The following is a 23,324-nucleotide window of genomic DNA, read 5'->3' on the forward strand; positions in this document are numbered from 1 at the left end:
ATAACACATTATTTTTTTTAAAAAATATTGCATGTAGTCTAAGAGTATAATTACTTTTTTTTTTGAAAAAGGTTTATGAAAATCAAAATACTATCTTGCTATAACGGAGTAGCAATTTACTACGTATATTATAAAAACAATAATATCATAAAAATTATGATTTTTCCATTACTGATATATTTTTCAAATTAGTATTATTACATTATGTTAGATTTTTGTCATAATACACATGAAATTGTAATTTTGAAGAAAAAATAAGAAAAAAAATCAAGAAATTAGATATTTTAAAAGATTCTTAAAATTTTATTTAAAAATAAATCTAAGGACACACCAGGAGATGACATGTGTCATTCGTGGTGTGTCTTTTAGTATATAGTATTGATGATTGATTGATGAGTGGCGAAAAATTTTTTTTGTTATTATTAGTATTATTGTTTTTTTTATTGTCATTATTATTATTATTATTATTATTATTATTATTATTGAAAGGGGTGAATATTAAAGGGGCAAAATTGTATTTTCAAACATTAAATGCATGTGTTTTTAGGGAAACGCGGGCGTTATTTTAAAACACTTAAAATAAATCATCATGTATTTTTTTTTTGTGCAAAGACAATTGACAGTTTACAATATATGTTCATACCATATTTTAACTACAGAGTACTTTAATTTGGTGATTTATATTTAAGAAAATACATGTTTATGAGTGCTTTTGTTAGAATCCTCTCAAATATATACTTTTAATATGTCAAAATTCTATACTTTTGACTTATTGTTAATTAAAAATATTATGGCTAGAAATCATAAATAATGCATTGACACAAGTTAAAGTAAAAGTTGTTGTCTCTAAAATGAAACGGGTGAAGTATGCTTGATGTCTTGATTAAGCAATGAAGAGTTTGCACAACCTCTCTCCTCCCTCAAGCTCCTCCCTCCCCCTCATTTTATCTTCTAGCGCTAAAAGCCGTTCCATTATTTTTCCTTATTTTCCATTAATACCCTTACTTAATCTTACTTTCCAATTCTCTCACACCACCCCACCACCTCCGGCCACCATCACCGGTCACTACCTCCGGCCACCACCATCACGTCGTAGGCGACAAAATGGCCAAGTCTTCACAAGAGTTTTTTTTTTTTGTCCGAATATTTTTTTAGAAACTTATGCATTTTTAGCTTGTACCATGGTACAGGCTTATGAATTTTAAGCTTGTACCATGGTACAGACTTATGAGTTTTTAGCTTCGACCATAGTATTGACTTTGCAATTTAAGCTTGTAACATGGAATGAGCTTAAAATTCATAAGTCCGTACCATGGAAGGAGCTAAAAATTCATAAGTCTCTATTTTTTTTCCGATTATATTAAATTAATTGCAACAACAAATCAAAATCTTAAATAATATAGACTTATGAATATTTAGCTTGTACCATGGTACAGGCTTATGAATTTTTAGCTTCTTCCATGGTACAAGCTTAAACTACATAAGTCAATACCATTGTCGAAGCTAAAAACTCATAAATCTATACAATGGTACAAGCTTAAAATTCATAAGCCTGTACCATGGTACAAGATAAAAATGCATAAGTTTCTAAAAAAAATCCGGGGAAAAAAAACTATTGTGAATACTCGGCCATTTTGTCGCCTACGACGTGATGGTAGTGGCCGGAGGTGGTGGTTAGATTTGGGCGGGTATATGGGTAAATGTTGATTGAAAAGGGTAAATAAAGAAAGGTATATGGGTAAATGAATTAGACGGTTTTGAGTAATATGAGGCGGTAAATAGTAAGCCCCTTTTTTAAACCTCATTATCACTTTGTAATAAACTTTAAAATGTGTTGCACGCATAAGGTGCACAATAAATTTATTGTACAAATAACTTTTACCCAGTTCTTTGTAACTTTTAACATATTTTGATTAATTTTTATACTACATCCGTTTCACATTGCATTGTTTCTCATTTGGGCACTATTTACCAACCAACTTTGACAATATTTTTTTTTACCATCATGTAAGAAAAAACATAGTCAAGTGGGATCTTATTAAATTCGTATCAATGCGAAGATTCCAAATATCAAACTTTTACACTTTTTCCTTATACATAGAGAGATTAGTATCTAAAGAAGCGTGTTGAAATACGAAAAAAAAAAGTTACATGTATTGTGAAACGGAAGTAGTATTATATAAAAAAAATCACGGATAAACATTTAAAAGAGCTAAATAGTTAACTTTATACATTATTACTTATTAGTGATTTTTAAGGAGTAGTTTTTATTAAAATGAAAAAATTTACCAGTGAGAAATAAATAACTTTTACATTATATCGGTTAACTTTTATTCGGATGTACAATATTTATTATACACCAGTACACCACGTTTAAAACTTTAAATAAGACCTAGTTTTTGGGCTCGGGCGATGCCCCTGGTTACTACATGAATAACATTAACATTTAGTTATATTTATTTTGCAATGATAACATGAAACATGCCATATGCTAGTTGTAAAAGCTTTATTATTTAAACTCAAAATCAGGGGTTCAAACCTTACACAAACTATGTTTAACTTTTTTTTAATGTATATAAATATTACATAGTTCCTTCTCGCCACTGTTTTATAGTGTCTGAATACACGCCGATCTTGACAGTAAAGGTAAAGACTAAGTTAGTGTGTGGTGTTTGGTGTTAATTACGGCCAAAACTTCGGGATTATGTCATTTGTGTGAGTGGAGTGTATCCTTATTTTCATCCATGTTGTGTTGATTGGTTTAGTTGTTTAGTTTAAATGTCAAGTTTAAATTTTTTTGTTGTTGGGTAGTATGGTATTATGCTTTGGTGTTGGAAGGTTCCCTGTTGGAATTATTAGTTATTGTTTCCCGTTTTGTTGTTCCCAAATTTGGTTTGTTGTTGGATGTCTTGTGTGGATATGTTCAACTTAATTTGAGGCAAGTAGGGGTAGTTCGGATGAGTTTAAGTGTTACCCGATTCTATTTGCAAAAGAGGCAATTAACCCTGTTAGTGGTCTTGTCTTGGGTGTTCATACTACCTATAATGGTAGTGTGACAAGTTATAAGATGAAGGGAGATGGTATGGGCGATTGTGGGAGGGGGTGTTGGTATCCACGAAATTGGGTGGTTTGGTATAGGTTTGCGATGAGAGGTGTTCTCATTGCATTCATAATTTCTTATCCAAAGACTTCTCCCCAACTTTTGGGGATTCATATCATGTCAACTAGGTTGAGTTTCTCACGTTCTAAGGAGAAACTCCATATATGCACCTTTTCAGGAAGGTATTCAGTCATTGTCTCAGGTTGTTTGTGAGCTTTTCACCCTGCTTACAACGTTGGTTCTTCAAATTAGTGGATTATCTATCCTTCAGTGTCTCTCCTTGTCGTTCAAGTATCACTGGTTTTTAAGGGCTTCCAATTGATTTCAAGCTTTCTTCCAACCAAATGAAAAGGAGAATGTGGAAAGTATGTGTGTACAGTGGCGGACCCAGGATTATAATCCAGGGGTGGCACAAAAGTTATACGAGTAGTTGTTAGTATATAAAAAGACATTGATATATTTTTTTATATAAAAAAATAAAAAGTGGGTAACTTTTAAAGTTTTTTTTTTATAATGATAAATTCATGTAGTTGATTCTAAACATCGCAAAATTTAAATAGATTGAGATTTTTTTTAAAATCTATCACTAAAATTCTAACGTACGAAAATGAAGATGGCTACTATGATAGAGTAGTAGTTAAAGTAAGTTATTTTATTGTTATTACTCTTTCCTTTGGTAATAATAAACTTTATTTGCAAAAAAGTGGATTTTGTGAAGAAAAATGTAGTCCAATTAAATGAGGTGGAAAAAAGAAAGAATGCTTTGATTTATTAAAAAAAAAAAAAGAGGAAAAGGTTCCGATTGTTCATCCCCATACACTAAAGTAGTAGGATTTTTTTTATAATGATAAATGTGTGTAGTTGATTATAGAGTACATCGCAAAATTTAAATAGATTGAGATTTTTCTTAAATGTATCACCAAAACTCTATAAAATAATTTACAAAAATGAAGATGACTACTATGATAGAGTAGTAGTTTAAGTAAGTTATTTTATTGTTATTAATCTTTCCTTTTGGTAATAAATAAACTTAATTTTTTGAAAGGAGAAAAAGAAATATTGCTTCGATTTATTACAAAAAAAAGAGGGAATAGTACCAATTTTTCATTCACATAGGAATTGAACCCGCGACCATCCTCCCCCTGGGTCCGCAATTCATGAGGAACATTCCGCTTACCACTAGAGTAAGCTACACTTCATGTATCAGTTAGGCAGATAATAAATAATATCATTTCAGTTGACAACTTCTTAAAATTTCCAGTTTCTTTTTTTCTTTTTTTCCGGGGGTGGCACGTGCCCCCTTGCCCTTAGCTGGGTCCGCCACTGTGTGTGTAGAATGTTTTGGCGCATGGAGTATTGCATGTTACAATGATCAAGAGGATGTCATCAGTCAAGGGCCAACAATTAAAGCATTCACTACCTTTGTTGTTTTAAAAGCTATCTGTTTATTATGGTTTCTAAGAGCTACTAAAGCTCAAGTAGTAGTTTGTTGTATGGTGTGAACCATTTTCATTAATGTATGTTAAGCCTATGTCAAAAAAAAAATATACATAGAGTGAAAAACTCATAAACAGAGCAACACGTATCCTGAAAGCTTTCTTACAAATGATTTTTAATATATAGTATAGATTGTGAATAAACTTAGTCTCTACCCTCCTCTATCAGCTACTTAAAACATCAACAATTGTGTAGGGGTATTTTTCAGAGGTTTTCAAAAGGGTAATTTTCATACACTTTTAAAAATCTATACTAGACCTTCCTTGCCCTGCTTAGAGCTATGTGATAGCGCCCCCCCCCCCCCCCCCCCCCCCCCGCAGAGAGAACAGTAAGGATAACGAGCAATAACAACCCAATTTAAAAGAAATGCATGTAGAGTACCACGTGACTCCTTCATAATTCAATTTTTTTTCAAAAAAAAATTAATTAAAAAACCTATTTTCACTGTCTTTTTCCCGTCGTTTAATTCCGCCCGTTTTATTCTACTGCTTAGAAAACCATATCTATAGTACAGAATAACAGTTTCTATTCATGTTCCAGCTTCTTCACCACTGGCCATCAAAATCATATTTTTAATTTCAACATGTTTCTGTAATACCTTCGCAATTACAAATTAGATACTCTTTCATTCTCCTTCTCTCTTCCCTAATTCTGGTTTTACTGTATGTGAGTTGATTTTTGCATAAAACTATAGCCAATGTCGCCAAATTTCATACTCCGTAATTAGTTTTGCAAAAATAATTCCAAATCAATATTCTTAACGTTATTTCTACATTTCCGAATGAATTCAATCTACCAAAGAGTAATATTATTTGGTATTATTAACTCTATTTTTTTCTCAGTTACAATTCCGTAATATTTTAATCGTCTTTTCTAATTTGATTTTTGGTTCGTACCCCCAATTGTTTATGCAATTAGTTAATTATTATGAACAAACTATTCGACCTATTGCATGAATTTTATTTTTTCATATTTTAATTGTCATTTTTTTTTATTCTCATAATATAAAAATTTAATCATGAATTCAATTTTATTTTTATTTTTTTGGAAATGTTCAATTTGCATATTAGGAACATGGGTTCTCTTTTTCTTCTTTTACGGATTGCCTTAGATTTGTTATTCAATTAGACTTGTGAAATTTATGATGTTTTAGACTTTTAGATATTTTAAAGAATTGTATAGACTACTCTCAACATGTATTTTCTAATGCTTTGTGGTTTAATGAACTTTTTCAGGGAAAATCGTGTTGCAGGTTCATCAACTTGCAGTTTTTTGTATCAATTACAAGCTTATTTTTCGTATTGATTGCATTTGACTATGTTTTTCAAACTTTAAGGAAGGATAGGTTATTTTTGGCCCGATTTTATGGGGAAATATTGAGGTTCGATTAGACTTCGTGAAAGTTGATTGTTCATAACCAATATGAAAAGTACAATTGAGAAATACTTTCACTTGGAGAACTTCATGTATATCCATGATTTGTTGATTACTTATTATTAATTTCTTGCAACTTACTTCCCCTTTGATTTCTAAGCATAAATTTTTGGTCATTTGATGAAAATTAAAATTTAAAACAAAAGAAAAACCGTGGGGTTAAATTTAGTTTGTTTTTATTACTTAACGGTTGTTTTTAGTGTTTTTGAGGCATGGTCATGCATTATGTTGTGCCTCTTGGTACTACTTCCTTCTCTATACCTTGTTATCTTTTGGGCCTTAGATTTTTCCCTTGGGCCCAAATGATATTGGTTCTTGGACTGATTTTGGATTTTTAGTGGAGCTTTGATGTTCTTCTCTTTTCTTCTCTTTGTCAAGAGAGCTCCATGGATTGACTTGTGATGATGATGAGGGGGGCGGTTTGAAGATCCCAGAACTAGCCTCGTCCTCCAGGGTCTTCAAGTTCTTTCTATTTCGATTTTAAGGAGGTTCATATTTTTGTGCATTGCTTTGATTAGCACCTAAGAATAGAAATAGATGAGCCCTCCGTAAAAAAACAAGCAAAAAAATGACAAGATTATAAAAGATGTGCAAATTATGTCCTAAAATGCAACTAAACTACTCTAAATTACACATAAATACATCTTTAATGACACTAATATGTGCAAATAGTATGCACATCATAAAACAACAAGGCTTGCACAACATTAGGATTGCAGATTAATTAATGGTCGGTATAAAACAACGTGCGAGCTACTCGAAATTCATTCAACCGCCACTGGTTCAAAACTCGACTCGATTTAGCTCAAATAGATCACGAGATACAAACGAGTCAAGTTGAGAAACTTGTTACGCGACTCGGAAAGCTCATGAGAAGCTCAAATTGGTTTTTCTATTTCATAAGTAATGTACTACCTCCGTTTCATAAAGATCTTTACAGTTATTGTTTGCACAAATATTAAGATAAAATTAGGAAAAGTGGTTGAATATAATAAAATATGGATAAAGTAAAAGAAATGTGTAAAAATGTGGGTGAGTGTAAGAAAAAAATGAATAAAGTAAGAGAAAGTGAGTGGAAAATTGTAAATATTGTAGGGTAAGAAGGGTAAGGTAATAAATTTTTATGCCCAAAAATAGAATAAAGCAAAGTGCAAAGAACATTATGAAACGGACTAAAACGGAAAGTGTAAAGATATTTTTGAAACATAGGTAGTATGAAACTCATATTTGCTTATGGAAATCTCGTGGTTATAAGTTATTGTGTATTCTAAAGCATTATCGACCACTAAAATTCCATCGTAAACATGAAGCCTAAAACATCCCTTGAATATAATGGTCCTATACAAGTAATCCAATGCATAGCCCAATTGGTAAAGAGCAATTCATGGGTCCCAGATTTTGAAAATGTAGCACATATAGGATTAAAATCTCAGAAAAGACGCAGGCAAATGAGACACGTGTTACTACATACTTTCTAAATTCTTCCACGATGCTCTCGGAAGACTGCAACACTTGTGGCCAGGATATGTGTTTTGGAAAAATTCTACACTAACATAAGAGCTTATTTTCCTTCTTATTATTCTCACTTCTAACCTAATTTTAGGAGAATATCAAATTGTCTCCGTAGTGGGATTACAATGGTTGTTTGACTAACACAAATTAGTTAATCTTACTAACTTTTCCACATTCTTACATAAATTGATGAATAGGTTAGTTATACTATGGTCAATGTGGAAAAGTTAATCAAATTCGTTCCAAAATACTAGTGGACAAATTAATACCACAAAACAAACAATACGTACAAAGTAATGTAAGATAGGGATGTAAGTATAAACTAATTATTAATTACACAAACGAATCTCTAACCTCTTAATTAATTAATTAAATTAAATTAATGTCAGATTTTGCAGATATCACGGTTTTTAGAAGCTGAACAAAGATCTGAACCGCTAAATCCAAAATGACCCTCTTGGTGGCTACAATTAGGCATTATTTAATGAATTTGGTAAGTTTTGAAATTAGCAATATCTTTTAATGTTTTAATCGTAATGTCTTTTTTTGGTAATGCCATTTCTCGATCACTTTCCTCTAGGTTCTTGGTCTTTTTACGGGTTGGGTTGATTGAACCCTTCCTTTGTCTATTTTAGATCAGATTTAAATGAATTTAATAACTGCTTCATAGTCGTATAATATCTTATTAAATTCGTCTTCAAAAATATTTTTGGTATTTTAATTTTTTTACGGAGTATAAATTTTAAGTTTATACAACTACTCCGTATATTAATGTTAAAAATGTACATTGATAAATATGACTAAAGAAATATGAAAATTAAATAAAAACAGAGGAAATATTTTAAAAGATAACACAAGTTGTAAGGGAATATTAGTTAGTTCAGGTGTGGACATTAAACTTATGGTTGACTTATATGATTTTTTTACCCTTTTCACTATTCATATACTAATTTGAATAAAAATAATAATTTATTCATGTATTTATGTACTTCCTTTTAACATGACTCGGAATTAGATCAACATATATAATTAGAGAATTCGAGTCTGAATTTGCTAACTCCTCGTCAACTTTAGGAAATTCAACATTAAAGATGGACCAGAAATAAAAAAAATTATACATTGAATCCACTTTCAACCCATGAAAGACTTGAAACCTGTTTAACCAAATACTCCGTATGAATTGTTATTGGCCAAATTCGATTCAATCCAATCTTCTATTGACCTAACTTAAATTCAACTCGTTTGTTATTAGCCATCCTATTAATGTTAAGCACGAACTTAAACATAATTCTAATTTTGGAATAACTAAATTGTAATTTTAGCGATAATCGAAAATGATTATTTTCCAACTTACACTCTGTTTGACTCATATGATTTTGATTCAAATTAATTATCTAAACTTGACCGAATTTATTTGAACTTATTTTTGCTGAAATAAGTTAAAATAAATTGAAACAAACAAACCCTTAACTTGAATAGTTGTATTCGAGAATGAAATATTTCAAATCTATCATGTACTCGATAATGACTTGATTCAAACTTGAATTTACCTGAACTTGAAAGAACGTTAATCAACTTACACCTAATTAACCTAGTCGAACCTGGGCCAAAAAATTATCCGACTTGACCCTAACCCGAAAAAACTTAATTGTTCAAGATATTTATACATAGAGTCAATTTAGTAAACACAAATTCTTATTTATAATGGGTGTACAATAAATATTGTACACCAGAGTAAAAGTTAACTAAAATGCTTAAAAGTTAAGCATACATATGTAAAAGTTATCTATTTTTCACTGATAAATTTTTTCATTTTAGTAAAACTTATTTCTTCAAAATAACTAATAATGTATAAAATTAATCATTTAACCCTTTAAAATATTTATTTATTAATTTTTCTTACTAACATAAAAGTTAATCAAAACTAGGTTAAAGTTACAAAAAAAAAAAAGAGTTTTGGCCAAAAACCCAACTTAAAATCGAGAAGACCTTTTGTTTATTAAATTATGAGAAACATCTAGGATAAATGGATAACCTTCCCAAATCCATCGAGCTTTGGCCAAAACCCAACTTAAAATCGATCCGAATACACCCGATTTAAGTATTTAACAGCTCTTAGTCATAAGTGAGTCCGAAAACGATATAGTGGTACTAGATGGCGAACTGAAACAGGCAAATCAGCCAAAAAGTGAAAAGAGCTTTTAAGCATTGAGTGACTATAATTGGTCTTGCAAAAGAAAATACAACCACCACTCCGACACTCCTCCTCTTCACTCCACACACCCACCTTCTTCAACTTTCTCTCTCCTCCTCCCAACCTCTGCTGTTTCAGATCTCCATAACCCCAGTTTCTAAAAGCTCACAGAACACAACACATAAACAAACCCCATTTTTTCATTTTCTGTCAACTTCTATACCCACATTTATTTCTCCTAAATAATGACCATCCATCCAAAATACCCTTTATTTCCCGGGAATTTAGGGAAACTTTGAGCACTAATTTTACTTCACAATCACCAATTTCCCATTTCCCATTTCTTCAAAAAAAATTATGAGAAAGCATGGATGGCAACTTCCTTATCACCCACTTCAGGTACAATTTTTTGTCAATTTTTGCTGAATATTTTCTATTTTTGGCACTAAATGTTGCTCGAATTTTCATTATTTGGTTGCAGGTGGTTGCAGTAGCAGTGTTTCTAGCACTGGGTTTTGCATTCTATGTATTTTTTGCTCCTTTTGTTGGAAAGGAGCTTTACCAGTACATCATTATGGGCCTCTACACTCCTCTTGTGAGTTTATGCTGCCTTGATTAAGTTGAGATCTGGGTTTTATTTATTTCTTCGTGCCACGAAAGGCAACAGTGTAGACGGGATTCGATCCGGGGTTTGTCGAACTAATTATGGGGTTTACTTGTGTGGTTCTAATTCCTGGGTTTTTTTTCCAAGTCAAATTTGCTGCAATTGGGTTACTTTTCCTTTTCTGGGTTTTGATTTTTAAATTTCAAGTTTCCTTTTTGTCACCACACAATCTAAGAGCACCAATGCCATTACTTTTTCTTGATAAGGGAAGATGGAGTATTTGTCTTCTAGCAACTTTTTGTTTTTTCAAAGTATTCCTAATTATGTAATTTTGAATTATGCTGTTTATCTCACAAGAAGTTAATTATCAGATTTCATTTTTTTACGTGGAAAATCCCAGATAATTGTTGTTAATATGACATAATGATTCATGTATATGTATAATTCAATGGCTTATTATTGGTAAATTATCTTTGGTTATCTTTTGTTATTATTGCTAGCTATGTATTATTCATACAGTATAATTCACTGGGCATTCTGTCATTTTTGGCGTTTTTGCTGGCTTATTATTTTGGATTTGATTCTTCTGAGCTATAATTTGACAATGTTTAAAAAGTATGAGTATATTGTTAATTTTCCACTATATAAAAGTGAAGTGTCTGTAACTAGAGAAGTCTTTATCCCTTGCTAACTTGGTGTGAATTTTAGTTAAATTATTATTGAACTATTTGTTATATATATAATGCCGAGGTTTGGTTCAGAACCTGCCACAAAAGATATGGATGTCCTTTATCATTCTGGTAACCAAGGTGTAGATTGCTTGCATTTCTGTATTGTGTTAGTATTTAACCTAACAATGTTCAAAGGGAATATTGGCATTGATGTATGCTGATCCGACCATTCATATAATTGCATGTTTTGGTTTCTATGGTACTCGTAAATGAAGGATAAAATTAACATATACAATCTGAAATTCCTAATTCCATGTCCATTTCCGTGTGGCCTTCAATTCCTGTGCGTCGATTAGTTCGTTATAAGTACTGCAACCAACCCTTGTAAAGATTGATTATAGGGAGGTTTAGATTGGCTCCTTTCTAGTCAAGGACTTATTGGAGGTGCCTGTATTGCTTGAATCTGGGTCAATGAAGTTCTCAATCTTTTTGCCTTTTCCTTACTTTAACATTTGTGCTATACGGTTTTGGAAGTCCCTTTGCTTGATTGGTTCTCTATTTCCTGGAGAGTGTAGATAGTTTGAGTTCTAGTGTCTTCATACAAACATGTTGATTCATGCTCCCTCAAAAAAACAAAAACATGTTGGTTCTTGCTAGTTTATTATCAAGATTCAGCTACTACATCTAAACACAATGCATGTTTAAAGAATAGGAGCAGTCTTATCTAGTTCATGACATGATGATCTTTTTCCCGATTTTCACTTTTAAGTGTGAGCTCCCCTTGAGTAGAATTCTCATTTAGTATTTTGTCTTTTTTCAGATAGTAAGTGCTTTTGGACTATATATCTGGTGTGCAGCGTCTGATCCAGCGGACCCAGGAGTTTTCAGGTCTAAGAAGTACCTTAAAACATCATGCAAAGGCAAACATACCGAAGCAAAGGACTTAAAGCTAGGAGGGGGGTCTGTTTCGTCTAAGCAATTTGCGATTGCGGGAGAGAATAGTAACAAACCTCATGATGGAAGTGTCAAGAGCGCAGATGTTAACATGGAAGATTTTGATGCTGAACATGAACAAAATGTTGGATCATCAAATTGTTTATCTTGTGTTTTGGGAGTATTGTTCTTTCCTTGTACTTTTCTTTGCAACTGCATGAGCTCATCAGAAGAATCTTCAGAGCAGCAAATAAGTGAAGAAGGAATGTTCTATTGCAGTTTATGTGAAGTTGAGGTATCTTCAACTACTTGAATTTATTTGTAAATTTTTTCCTTAGACCTTAAGTTTGGTCATTTTTTAAGCTTTAAAAATGCTACTGAGAGTTATAAAAATGATCTCCTGTATAAACATAAAAGAACCCTTTTTCCATCGGAGATATTCTGCCATTTCGGTGAATTGCAGGAAATTTGTTTGTGTATACTGTTTTGATATTGCTTTAATGGTCTTTACTTCTCACTAATCTTTTGTGGTTCAAATGATGTCTATGATGTAGGTTTTCAAGTACAGCAAGCATTGTAGAGTTTGTGATAAATGTGTTGATTGTTTTGATCACCACTGCCGGGTATGTCAGAGGTTGAGTGCACTTTGCCTTATAATATTTGAGTTCTTCACTTTTCCTAAGATTCTTTTTTGCATGTATTCTTGATATGCAGTGGCTAAATAACTGTATAGGCAAAGGCAACTATCGGAAGTTTTTCACCCTCATGGTTGTGTCACTTCTATTGGTAAGTGAAAGCATCCATCCATGGCATCTAGAAAGCAGATAAGGAATTCACAGCTTGTTTGGTATCATTGTGTATAAAGTTTTTCTCTTCGACAATCGATATAGACTTTTTAGAACCAGTAAATTTGTGGTTTCAAATTTTAGATTGCCTATTTATTGGGAAATCTAAATCTCAATAATCTAAAACAAATTATCCAATCATTCAAACAGAAACATGATCTAACTTGGAAACCAAAAACTGAAACTATTAATATGAGTCTTAAATTAACTTGGCATAAGTCAATTCAAAAGGTACCAGCTTGTATCTTGAATGAATGAATGAATTCCGAGAACTTCTGAACAGTGTTTAACCTATACTGAGTGTTGAGAGAATGGGCATTGTAACAATTTTTATTCTTGTTTCAATTGTTAGTCCATATAACTATTTTGGGTTGAAAACGAGCAAGTTACCTAGGAAACTATGCGTTTATTTGGATGGCGGGGCCAGGTTTTCGTTGATTAACCATTTACTTAGTGGCGACTTTTTTTAAAATTTCAATAATTAAACATCTGTGTCTATCAGAGTAGAACCTTGTAAAAAATGAGCATTTATTTTCACGTCATTTTTATTTTAGATAATTATTGACAGGTGTATGAATGGCATGTTGGGCTTTGAGATTGCAGCTAATTCTTCAATGGTCAACTGGGATCCTTGTCTTGATTTGCTCTTTTCTTGAGAGGAAGAGATTCAGTGCAGAGATTGTTGCAAAGCTGGGAAGCAGTTTCTCTCTGGTGCCATTTATTATTGTAGTGGTTAGTGCCTGAATCTGTCCACTACATTTCTTCTTGTGCTGTTTTCTCAGCTTACTTGCAATTATTACATTGTTGATGCTGGGTTTAATGGAAAGGATGTATTGAGTTTGTAGTTTAGTTGTGGAGTTGTGGTAGTGCTGACTTTTTTGAATCACGCTATAATTTTGTAGGCCATGTGCACCATTTTGGCTATGATAGCAACCCTACCACTGGCTCAGCTTTTCTTTTTCCACATCCTCCTCATAAAGAAGGTAAATATGACAATCTCTTGCAACAACAGAGCTTTTCCTCTTACAGCTTTATTGAGCACCTACTGTTATCATGATGAAAAAATTCTTTTTTGGTCTGAACTCTGAAGTATTATCTTTCAATTTTCAAATATGTTATGTTCAGGGGCTTAGCACATATGACTATATTGTAGCTCTGAGAGAGCAGGAGCAACAAGAAGTTGGAGGTGGACAGAGTCCTCAGATGTCTCAAGTTAGTTCTCTTACGGGATTGAGCAGTGCTAGTTCGTTCAACACTTTCCGGCGGGGTGCCTGGTGTACACCCCCACGGTTGTTTCTTGAGGATCAGGTAATTTTTATAAGCTGTTTCCTGTTGGAATTGGCAAATAAGTAGCACTAGCAGGCCAGGCCATCATAGACTTTGACATGTTGTTTCCTCAAAAAATATGTATGCATTTTTCTACCTTGTGAGTTTTATATACATTTCATTTTACTGGGTGCATTGGTTTTCAGTTTGATGTAGTTCCTCCAGACACTGGATCGGTAAGTTCGTATGGTAAAAAGGGTGCAATAGAGGAACCAATGAAGAAAAAGAATCCAGCTGTAAAGATTAGCCCATGGACATTAGCCCGTTTAAATGCGGAAGAGGTTTCGAAGGCTGCTGCAGAGGCAAGGAAGAAGTCCAAGATTCTGCAGCCTGTTACAAGACGTGAGGGTCCAATTAACCTTGAAAGGGACAGCAGTTTTGGTAGTGGCCGACGGGTTGTCTCCAGAGTTGATCACAATAGAAGGCGAAATAGTAAACGGGTAAGACTGCCCTCTGATTTACCCCTTGAGCAGCTGGTGAATGTATCTGGTAAAACAACAACAAAAGCATCATCATCAAGTAGCATGGCTCCTCTCCAGCTAGAAGCAAGAAGTGCCTTCCGAACTAGCATGGCTATGTCGAGTGGAGCTAACATCATGGCTGGGTCCTCCCCTGAGAGCAGCATAGACTCGCCTGATGTGCATCCATTTCGTCTTTCCTCTTCTGGTGCGGAAGAATCTAGAAGGCTTACTGGTCTGCAAGTGGCTGGTGGAGGTGTACTGCCTGGGATTCCACTGTCAAGATCGACCAGTGATGGATATGAACCTTCTGGCGGAGAAGACAGCGATCAGGTTCCTTCAAGGCCTGAGGAAAGGACAGTAAACTGGACTAGTTTACTCTTCAGGTCAAACCAAGATGGAGGAACGCTCAGTTTAAAGGGACCATCCGCATTTAACCAGGGCAACCTTAGAAAGTTCTAAAGGGATGAAATTTAGTGAATATGTTGATTTCTTTTCTAGGGTTTTGGAATTTGGAGGGTCAATTATCTTTCATTTGTGGGTTTTAAAGCACCATCAGAATCAGTTGGTCCTATCTCCCAAGGCATTGTGCAGGATCTAACCTTGACTGATCATGCTATTTTAGCGATGTTTCTGAAAGAAAAAAAATATGTCAGGTAGATGTTGTAGGGCATGTAATTTATTACCAAATACCTCTATGTGTAGAATTTTGCTAGGAATGTCTAGGCAGTTTTCTTTTTCTGAGTGTCTTTGCAATCGAAATTTCCAACTGTGTAGAACTCTTAAAAATATCAACATTATTCGAATTCTTTGATTACCAAATTCTCTAGACTTGTTTCTATTTTAATTGGGGTTATGTATTTGCGTCATCCCTTTCAGGTATAGTAATGTTAATGTCTAAGAAAAACACTTAAACAAGTTCAGTGCAAGACTGAGGGCTTTCGAGTAAAGTTGACTTTTTTTTAGACAAAATTGACCCAACACAACTTAATTTGCCAGCTCTGTCTACAGATTCTCAATTAATGTCCATGTACTCCATAAAACAACTGATTATACAAGTTTTGTTACATAGTCTCGATTATTTTTTACAAGAAGCGAAAAAACAAGGCTTACTTACATGTTACATGCCAGGCTTTGGATGTTACATTAGTGTTGCAGTGGGAAAATTTTGGAGAAAAACTGTTACCATCTCTAACTATCAGCGAATAGTCAACATATGAACAATTGACGCCACTGCAGACTGTTGACTTGTTCTGGCAGAGGAGACTTCACTTATGTCACACCAAACTTACATTAGCTATTAGATACATGCCACACCTTGCAATTCAGTCCATTTTGTTTGATATGATATCTGAAATAATATGAAAATACAAACTTGTGATATGGAACATGTTTTTAGCAAATTCATTCTGCTACAAGATAGAGATCTCAGTATAATTCTAATACAGTCTTCGTCCCACTTTTAATTTGGGATCATTTTTCAACGAGTTTAACTACAATGCAATAAATATACTTCAGTAGAAAAATATATTTACTATCACCTTTATAATTCTTACAAAATTCAACTATCATAAAAGGACTCCGAACTATGGGAAAGTTCAACTTAAAACCTAAATTTGGAAAGTGGCCTATATTTTTGGGACGAAACTAGAAATGTAGCCTCTTATTGAGGGATGGGCGGAGTCCAGAGTAGTTGAAAGCTACACTCAAACCCACAACTTCAATAATTTAACCACCCTGTATTGATCCGACCATAGGCAGGGTTAACTACTTGAGATCAATAAAGAGTATTTTCTCCTAAGGAATCTACAACCAACAAAACATCATGAAGAAGCTCTGCATTGAAACGCATTTACAGAAAATAAATGCATACATGTTTCAGGCACAAGAATGTGGCTTATTTTTGTAGGGTCTCCATTCCTGCTACTTTTTAAAATATTGGCTAGGTCATGTAACTTTATAGAAATACCGTACAATAAGAGTTACTGTACACAGAGTAAATGATATGCATATACAGATATACTCTGCCCTTTGCCCCCAAAAGTGTGTTATTCGAGCATGTGTAGTTCAAGACATTTTCCAACAAGAAGAAAAATTTCAAAAAGATACCAAGAAGTTTGAATCGATGACATACTGCATAGATAGGGAAAGTTGTTAGACCACAACATAATCACCTTGCTAACTTGTCAGCCTTCTGAAATTAGCAGCAAAACTTCCAGAATACACCAACATAGTTACAAGCTACTTCCTGCAAAGCTTTGTTTCTTTTATACCACAATTAATTTGGGAAACCATCTCACACGAACAAGTTCTCTGCACTAATATACTAAAAGTTTCTACTGATGTACAGCCGGCAATTTACAATAGCGTCATAGAATGTACTGTCAGGGCACTAAGTTCATTAAACTAACAAAAAATAAGTCACAAATAAAAGATTGCAAATTCTATATGAGCTCCTAGTGCACCATACAACCAGTGGCACTGGATCTTTATTGCAGCTAATTTCCCAGCGAAAAAGCAGTGTCGCAGTGCCATTACAGTGCAAATATCCTACTTCTCCTTCCGTAACAAACTAGACAAAACAAACAGAAATCTTTACATTCACTAGTACTACATTTTGTTTCATCAGCTGTTCTTTGTAAACATAACAGAAACTTTCAAGTAAATGTCCCCAGCTTCGCAGTAATCCAGAAAAATTACAGAGAACCAGTAAAATATGAAGGATAGTCAGGAATTGCAGTAAAGCCCTTTGGGCCGCCAATTAGAAAAACCTGATCATACACGGGAGGTGCTACATTTTAGCAACTAGAGCCTCCCTCCAGAAAGGGGCCCTCGCCATAATAATAGGCCCAAATGATGTGGCAGACATACTAAGCAAAATTGACTGGCTTTAAAAAGATATATGTCAATTACACAACAATATATACTTGTGAACTTAATTTTCTTATGCTTTTATACTCCCTCCATCTGAAAATATGATCACGCTTGTCAATTTAAAATGTCAAAAAAAGTTGTCATATTTCCTAAAATAGTTAAGGTTTGTGATTAAAATTCCTAAAAGTCCCTAATTAATGTAAGAAATGAGGAGAGCATGAGAAAGACCCAAATACTCTATATGGTCTTTTGGTAAAACTATGGTATCTTTAAATATAAGGGGTGGGCTAACAAGAGAACTATTTCCAAATGCAGTAGTAAAATTATATGAGTAATGAATCACAATGTTCATTGTTCAGCAGATCAGCAAGTTAAGAAGAAATGACTAGACATATATTCCCACAGTCCACTTCAGGAATATATTGTCACATACAATATTTTAGATGACCTGAGATTCACCTTTCATAATATACTATGGTTATATATTACTATATCTCAATATGCCACTTTGAAGTAAGTGATAGGGAGATAGTACAAATGGTCTGACTATTATAAAGAGTTCCGTATTTTGTAAAATCAATATCTTAAACTAGAGAAGTTGAGAGTTTAAGACAACGTGACAACTCAATAAAGGGCAACGGGAGTTTAAAAGTAGAATCTCATGGAACAGAAAGCTCCTCCGTATGGGATAAGATTTGCACATGAGGACAGTAGTGGACAATCTTTCCCTGAGGGGAAGGAAGGGGAGGGAATTAAGGTAAGACCACTGTTATCTGATTTGCTGGTATTAGATTGGGCACGGGTTTTGTAATTCGCTATCTAATTTGCTAAAATTAGACCAAAATGTAACATTTTCATGTTATAATTCGCCTTTTCAGTTCGCAGTTCATGGGATGATTACATAGTTAGGTAACTGGGTAACACTGGGTAAGACATCTAGAATTTGGTATGAGCTCTTCGAAGGTAATAGAAAGATAAGAAAGTAGCCATAAATAACAGAGATGAGGTAGAGTAATAGACAGAGTGATGCCTTGTGTACCCATGTGAAATGTAACATCTAATGCCTTATTCTGCCGAAAGAAAAGCAAAAGCAAATGATCCCCTAACAAACTTGTGATCCTATTACATGTACCAGAATCCTGAACTGCTGATCTCTCTTCCGGTCACCGAGAAACTTAGCAGGCTAGGCGATGGCATCAAATCAACATTTGATCCACCGAGTAATGCTCATACATGTTATCATCCCTTCAACAGTCTCTATATGTTATAGTGTTCTGAGCTAATGTTTTCTTTATTCACAGGATGCAACTCCGACTTATCCACAAAAATTGCAAAACCAAAGCTAAATCAGCCACAACAGATAATACATATGATGATTACAAAAGCATCTTGCATTAGGATATCAGTATATAAGATGGCCTTTTCTTTTGATATTTGAAAATCATGGCAAAGCAACTTAAGCAATGCTATTCATCCAACAATGGTCAAAATGTTCAGGCATCGATATCATTCATTCATTTCCTTAAAATCTAATTTCCACCTATTTTCAATAAATTCATAAACTAATGCAACAAAGATTAAAAGAACTACAGAACTAAACAGGATTAGAATGGGAATAAATCCAAACTAACCTGTAATGCCGAAACTTGCTCAAAAGTCAATACACATAACAAACAATGCGAGGGACCTTCTGATCATCAAAAGGCAGGCTCACATAATCAGCTGCAAACTCATGAGCGATCTCCCCAGCTAATTCCCCGTGCAAAGCCTTACAGTACATATACAAAACCGTGGTGGCAGCGATACCATGGAGCAAAACCAATGTCAAAATAGCAGTAGTAGCCACGATTCTAACAGCAAAAGCCCAAGTGCTCCAACCATCCCCCACAGCAATGGATTCACCCCCGGAAACCAAACTAATCCACAGCAACACCAGCTCAAAAAATCCGAAAAACATGATCAAGGACAGTGCCACCCATCTCATTCCCCTCACCAAATCGCTACTTCTAGTCATGGGTTCAAACCCCCATCTTGATTCAACCACCACAATCACATTAACCAAAATCCAATTGACACCAACATAAACTAAAACCAACCCTAATAAAATCGCCCCAATTGACGAAACCCCATAAAAGTAAGGCGAATTATACGAGAATTCACCCTCAATTACTTCAATACCTTTAACACCCAGATAAGCTAAAATCCCAAATAGCGCGAAAATAAGAGAAATCACAATCTGGGCAGCAATAAAAGTGACCAAAAGAGGGAAAAAGGAGCGAAGAAGAGAGGCGATTGCAGAGATAAGCTTAACGGGTCGACCATAGAAGCCATGGAAAACAGAGAAAGTGATGGAAGCGAAGGCGAGAAGAGAGAAAAAGAGGATGAAGGCGGAAAAGAGTAGAGAGAAAACGAGGGTTTTGTGGTGCGCATAGTGGTGGAGGGCAGGGTGGAGGAGAATTGGGGGGTCGACGGCGGAGCTGTGGTGGATGCTGAGGCGGAGGAGAGAGACGATGCGGTTGGGTTGGGAGGAAGTAAAGGAGTGAAGGAGGGTGGGGAAAACGGCGAGGGAGAAGGATAGAGGGAGGAGGAAGAGGACAGAGAGGGCTAAGAAATGGCGGGAGTGGGCGTTGATTATGCGCTTTGATTCTGTGATTACGCCCCAGAAATCTACCAGAGATTGGGATGAATTCTCCATTGTTGCTAGCTTGTTTGTTGATGTGAGATATGATAGGAGAGAGAAAGTGATATTGCCGGTGTTGAAACTTGGGAAGACAGGAGATGAGTTTTGATGAAGTTTTCTGCTTTCTTACTGTACAACGACAAGCACGAGGACGAAGAAAATGGATCAAAGGATGGGGAACATGTCTAAGGTGATCCGCCGAGGACACCTTAGTGTTTTCTTTTTATTAAAAAAAATTCTTATTTTTGTTAAATAATTTGTAATTTCAAAAATTATTTCTAAATGGCAAATTTGTTAAAAAGGACCTTTTATAACCCAAATTTTGCGAGAAAGGATTTTATATAATTTTTTTTGTGAAATCACACCTTAATGTAAATTTTTTTTGCGAGAAAGGACCTTATATAATTGTTTTTTGTGAAATCACACCTTAATGTAATTTTTTTTTGCGAAAGACAACCAAAAGTAAATTTCCGGCATTGACTGAGCTTTTTCGGCCATTGACTTGCACGTGAGAAGCACGTGTGACTTTATTTTGCTAATTACACCCAATTTTCCTCCAAAATTCTAAGTTTTAAAAACTAAAGTTGAAAAAAAAATCGAAATAAAATCAAGTTTGAAAATTCAAGACTCGGAAAAATCAATGTCTTTAGCCAACGTAAGCCATACGTGCTGCTCACGTGCAAGTCAATGACCGGAAAAACTCAGTCAATGCCGGTAACTTCCCTTAGGTCCTTTCTCGCAAAAAAAATTACTTTAAGGTGTGTTTTCACAAAAAAAAATTATATAAGATCCTTTCTCGCAAAATTTGAGTTATAAATGGTCCTTTTTGACAAATTTGCCTTTCTAAATTCATAATATTTTGGCCAAAAGTATTTTCTCAAAATATCAAAGATCCTAATAAAGTTAATTAATTAGTTAATCCATCCAGATCCTGCCATCTTGTCATTTACACCGTTATCGTCACCATCACACCCGACGCCACCTAACTTCTCCGCTTTCGCCGTCCCGTAGCCGACTCTGTCTTCCTCTCCTCTTTACACCTTTCCCGTAACCGGTGCCGAAAACGGGAAATTTTACGTTCTTTTTTCCCTCTCCCGTCGATTGTCTCTCCTCTCCCAAATTTCACCACGTCGTTCTCTCTCCTCTCCCACAACTTCACCACGCCGTCCTAGAACATCCTGTTGGCAATGTTAATTTGCCGGAGCAAATAAAAGTGGACTATAACCTAGATCTGAAAAACGAAACTTATAATAATAATTCATATAAGAAAATCAATCAAAAAAAGATGGACAAAATCGATTTGTTTGGTCAACCATCCAATGGGGTTGATTCATATTTGCAGGTCATTCATGATTTTCAGAAAAAGAGGACAAAGGAGGAATTGAATAATAGACACGCATACAGAAAACTTATCATAGTCACTATGTGAACAATAAAGGCCATTATGTATCACTCATTTGATGTTTGCTGATGACTTATTGTTGTTTGCCAGAGCTGATAAGATCTCAGTGCAATTGTTGCTTGGTGCTTTCCTCAAGTTTTCCATAGTGTCAGGTTTGGAAGCCAATATGAACAAAAGCAATATTTACTTTGGGGGTGTTTCTACTTCTGAGAAAGGTTATATTCTTGACACAGCAGAGATAGTAGAAGGTAGCTTGCCATTTAGATACTTAGAAGTTCCTCTCTCTTCTAAAAAGCTCAACTACCATCAATGTAAGCCACTGGTTGATAAGATTTTAGCCAGGGCCAAGGTTTGGTCTGCTAAGTTTCTTTCTTATGCAGGCAGGCTTATTCTTATTAAGACTATCCTTTTTGGGATGCATACATTTTGGTGCCAGATTTTTATACTCCCTAAGAGAATTATAAAAGAGGTTGAAGCTTTTTGCAGAATTTTTCTATGGACTGGTGACACTGTGAACTCAAAGAAAGCTCTTGTGGCATGGGAAAGGTTGTATATGCCTAGGTCTTCAGGTGGTCGTAATGTGAAAAACATTTCTCTTTGGAATAAAGTAGCAATAGGCAAGCTTCTGTGGGCTTTGGCTTTCAAAAAAGATAAGCTTTGGGTGCAGTGGATTGACACTTTCTATATGAAAGGGCAAGATCCTCTCCAGTTTGTTGCTCCTATTTCTTGCTCCTGGGCTCTTAAAAGATTTTTAACAGTAAGAATTTCATCTTACAGATTGGTGATTCGGCTAAGTCTGTGGCTAAAGGTAAATATTCTATCAGCACAGTCTATAGAAGTCTGCAAGAAGAGTACCCCAAGGTGACTTGGAGGAGGGTGCTTTGTTACAACAAGGCTAGCCCTAGGAGTATATTCATTGCTTGGTTAGCCATTCTCCAACAGGTTGTATACTACTGATAGAATTCAAGCATGGGGGATTGGTTGTTCTGATAACTGTGTTTTGTGTTTTGGTGGGAAGGAGTCAGTGGAACATCTGTTTTGATATAGTTAAACTACACATTAAGACAAACAAAATAAGATCTTACATGAATATGTTTTGAAATACGTATTGGAAAGAAATTAGAAGATTCTCTTCAATTGTGAATAGTGTCAAGATTCCAAAAGGGACTAATATTGGAGAACATAGGGAGTAACCACTTTCTTAAATTTGTGTAATAACGCACTCCTTTTTTCTTCCTTACATTTTCTACTTTGTTCAAGGATTAAGTCTATAAATTTCTATGGAGATTTTAATCATATCAGGATATCACGGAATATGAAATTAAATAATTCTCTGAGAAAACATAAACTTATTTGAAGGGGCATATGGATGGGTAGTGAGAGAACGACGGAGAAGAGACGGAGGTGCCATTGATACGAGTGCTTGATGAGGAGAGAGAACAACAGGAAGGATATTTTGGACATTTTTTTTTCAGAAAATAAGGGTGTTTTGGGCAGGACGAATGTTTTTTTGAAGGGGAAAATAGCGAGGAAGTCTATATCAAAAGTGACTTGTGTATAAAATAGACGCACGTGACTCTTAACAGTATCCATTATTTTGGTTTTGGTATTGAGAGGATACACTGCTAAGGACTAAAGAGTACCAATACGAGTCATTTTCCTTATTGTACTGACATATTTTGTGTTAGAATTAAAATGGTTCCAATTGGTGACAAGCCATTTAACGTTTAGAAACCTAGCTATAGTCCCACAAGAAAAACTCAGTAGAAGCTTTAAATTGGTGTTTCTCCTTCC

The 23,324-nt window shown here is 34.5% G+C and overlaps 3 protein-coding genes across 4 annotated transcripts; 2 read left to right on the plus strand and 1 right to left on the minus strand.

Moving 5' to 3' along the window:
* Positions 1-9,705: 9,705 nt before the first annotated feature.
* LOC110785038 (probable protein S-acyltransferase 22) lies at positions 9,706-15,396 on the plus strand. Its single transcript, XM_021989478.2, has 9 exons — positions 9,706-10,136; positions 10,219-10,332; positions 11,833-12,240; positions 12,500-12,568; positions 12,660-12,731; positions 13,394-13,522; positions 13,693-13,773; positions 13,916-14,098; positions 14,263-15,396. Exons 1-9 carry the CDS (start codon positions 10,095-10,097, stop codon positions 15,034-15,036), a joined length of 1,872 nt encoding a protein of 623 aa, XP_021845170.1. The 5' UTR covers positions 9,706-10,094; the 3' UTR covers positions 15,037-15,396.
* A 184-nt stretch (positions 15,397-15,580) lies between these two features.
* LOC110785039 (uncharacterized) lies at positions 15,581-20,325 on the minus strand. 2 transcript variants are annotated; one of them, XM_021989479.2, is made up of 2 exons: positions 19,080-20,324; positions 15,581-15,925 (listed from the first exon to the last, which is right to left on the minus strand). In XM_021989479.2, exon 1 carries the CDS (start codon positions 20,141-20,143, stop codon positions 19,106-19,108), a length of 1,038 nt encoding a protein of 345 aa, XP_021845171.1. In that variant the 5' UTR covers positions 20,144-20,324; the 3' UTR covers positions 15,581-15,925; positions 19,080-19,105. The 2 variants fall into 2 exon arrangements, with proteins under 2 accessions (XP_021845171.1, XP_056687863.1); XM_056831885.1 differs by lacking the exon at positions 15,581-15,925 and adding an exon at positions 15,943-16,822 and having other exon boundaries at positions 19,080-20,325.
* A 1,088-nt stretch (positions 20,326-21,413) lies between these two features.
* LOC110785029 (uncharacterized) lies at positions 21,414-22,572 on the plus strand. Its single transcript, XM_021989468.2, has 3 exons — positions 21,414-21,553; positions 21,621-22,391; positions 22,473-22,572. Exons 1-3 carry the CDS (start codon positions 21,414-21,416, stop codon positions 22,570-22,572), a joined length of 1,011 nt encoding a protein of 336 aa, XP_021845160.2.
* The last annotated feature ends 752 nt before the right edge of the window (positions 22,573-23,324 follow it).

The sequence above is a fragment of the Spinacia oleracea genome, chromosome 6 (assembly GCF_020520425.1).
Source record: "Spinacia oleracea cultivar Varoflay chromosome 6, BTI_SOV_V1, whole genome shotgun sequence".
In the NCBI taxonomy this organism is placed as follows: domain Eukaryota; kingdom Viridiplantae; phylum Streptophyta; class Magnoliopsida; order Caryophyllales; family Amaranthaceae; genus Spinacia; species Spinacia oleracea.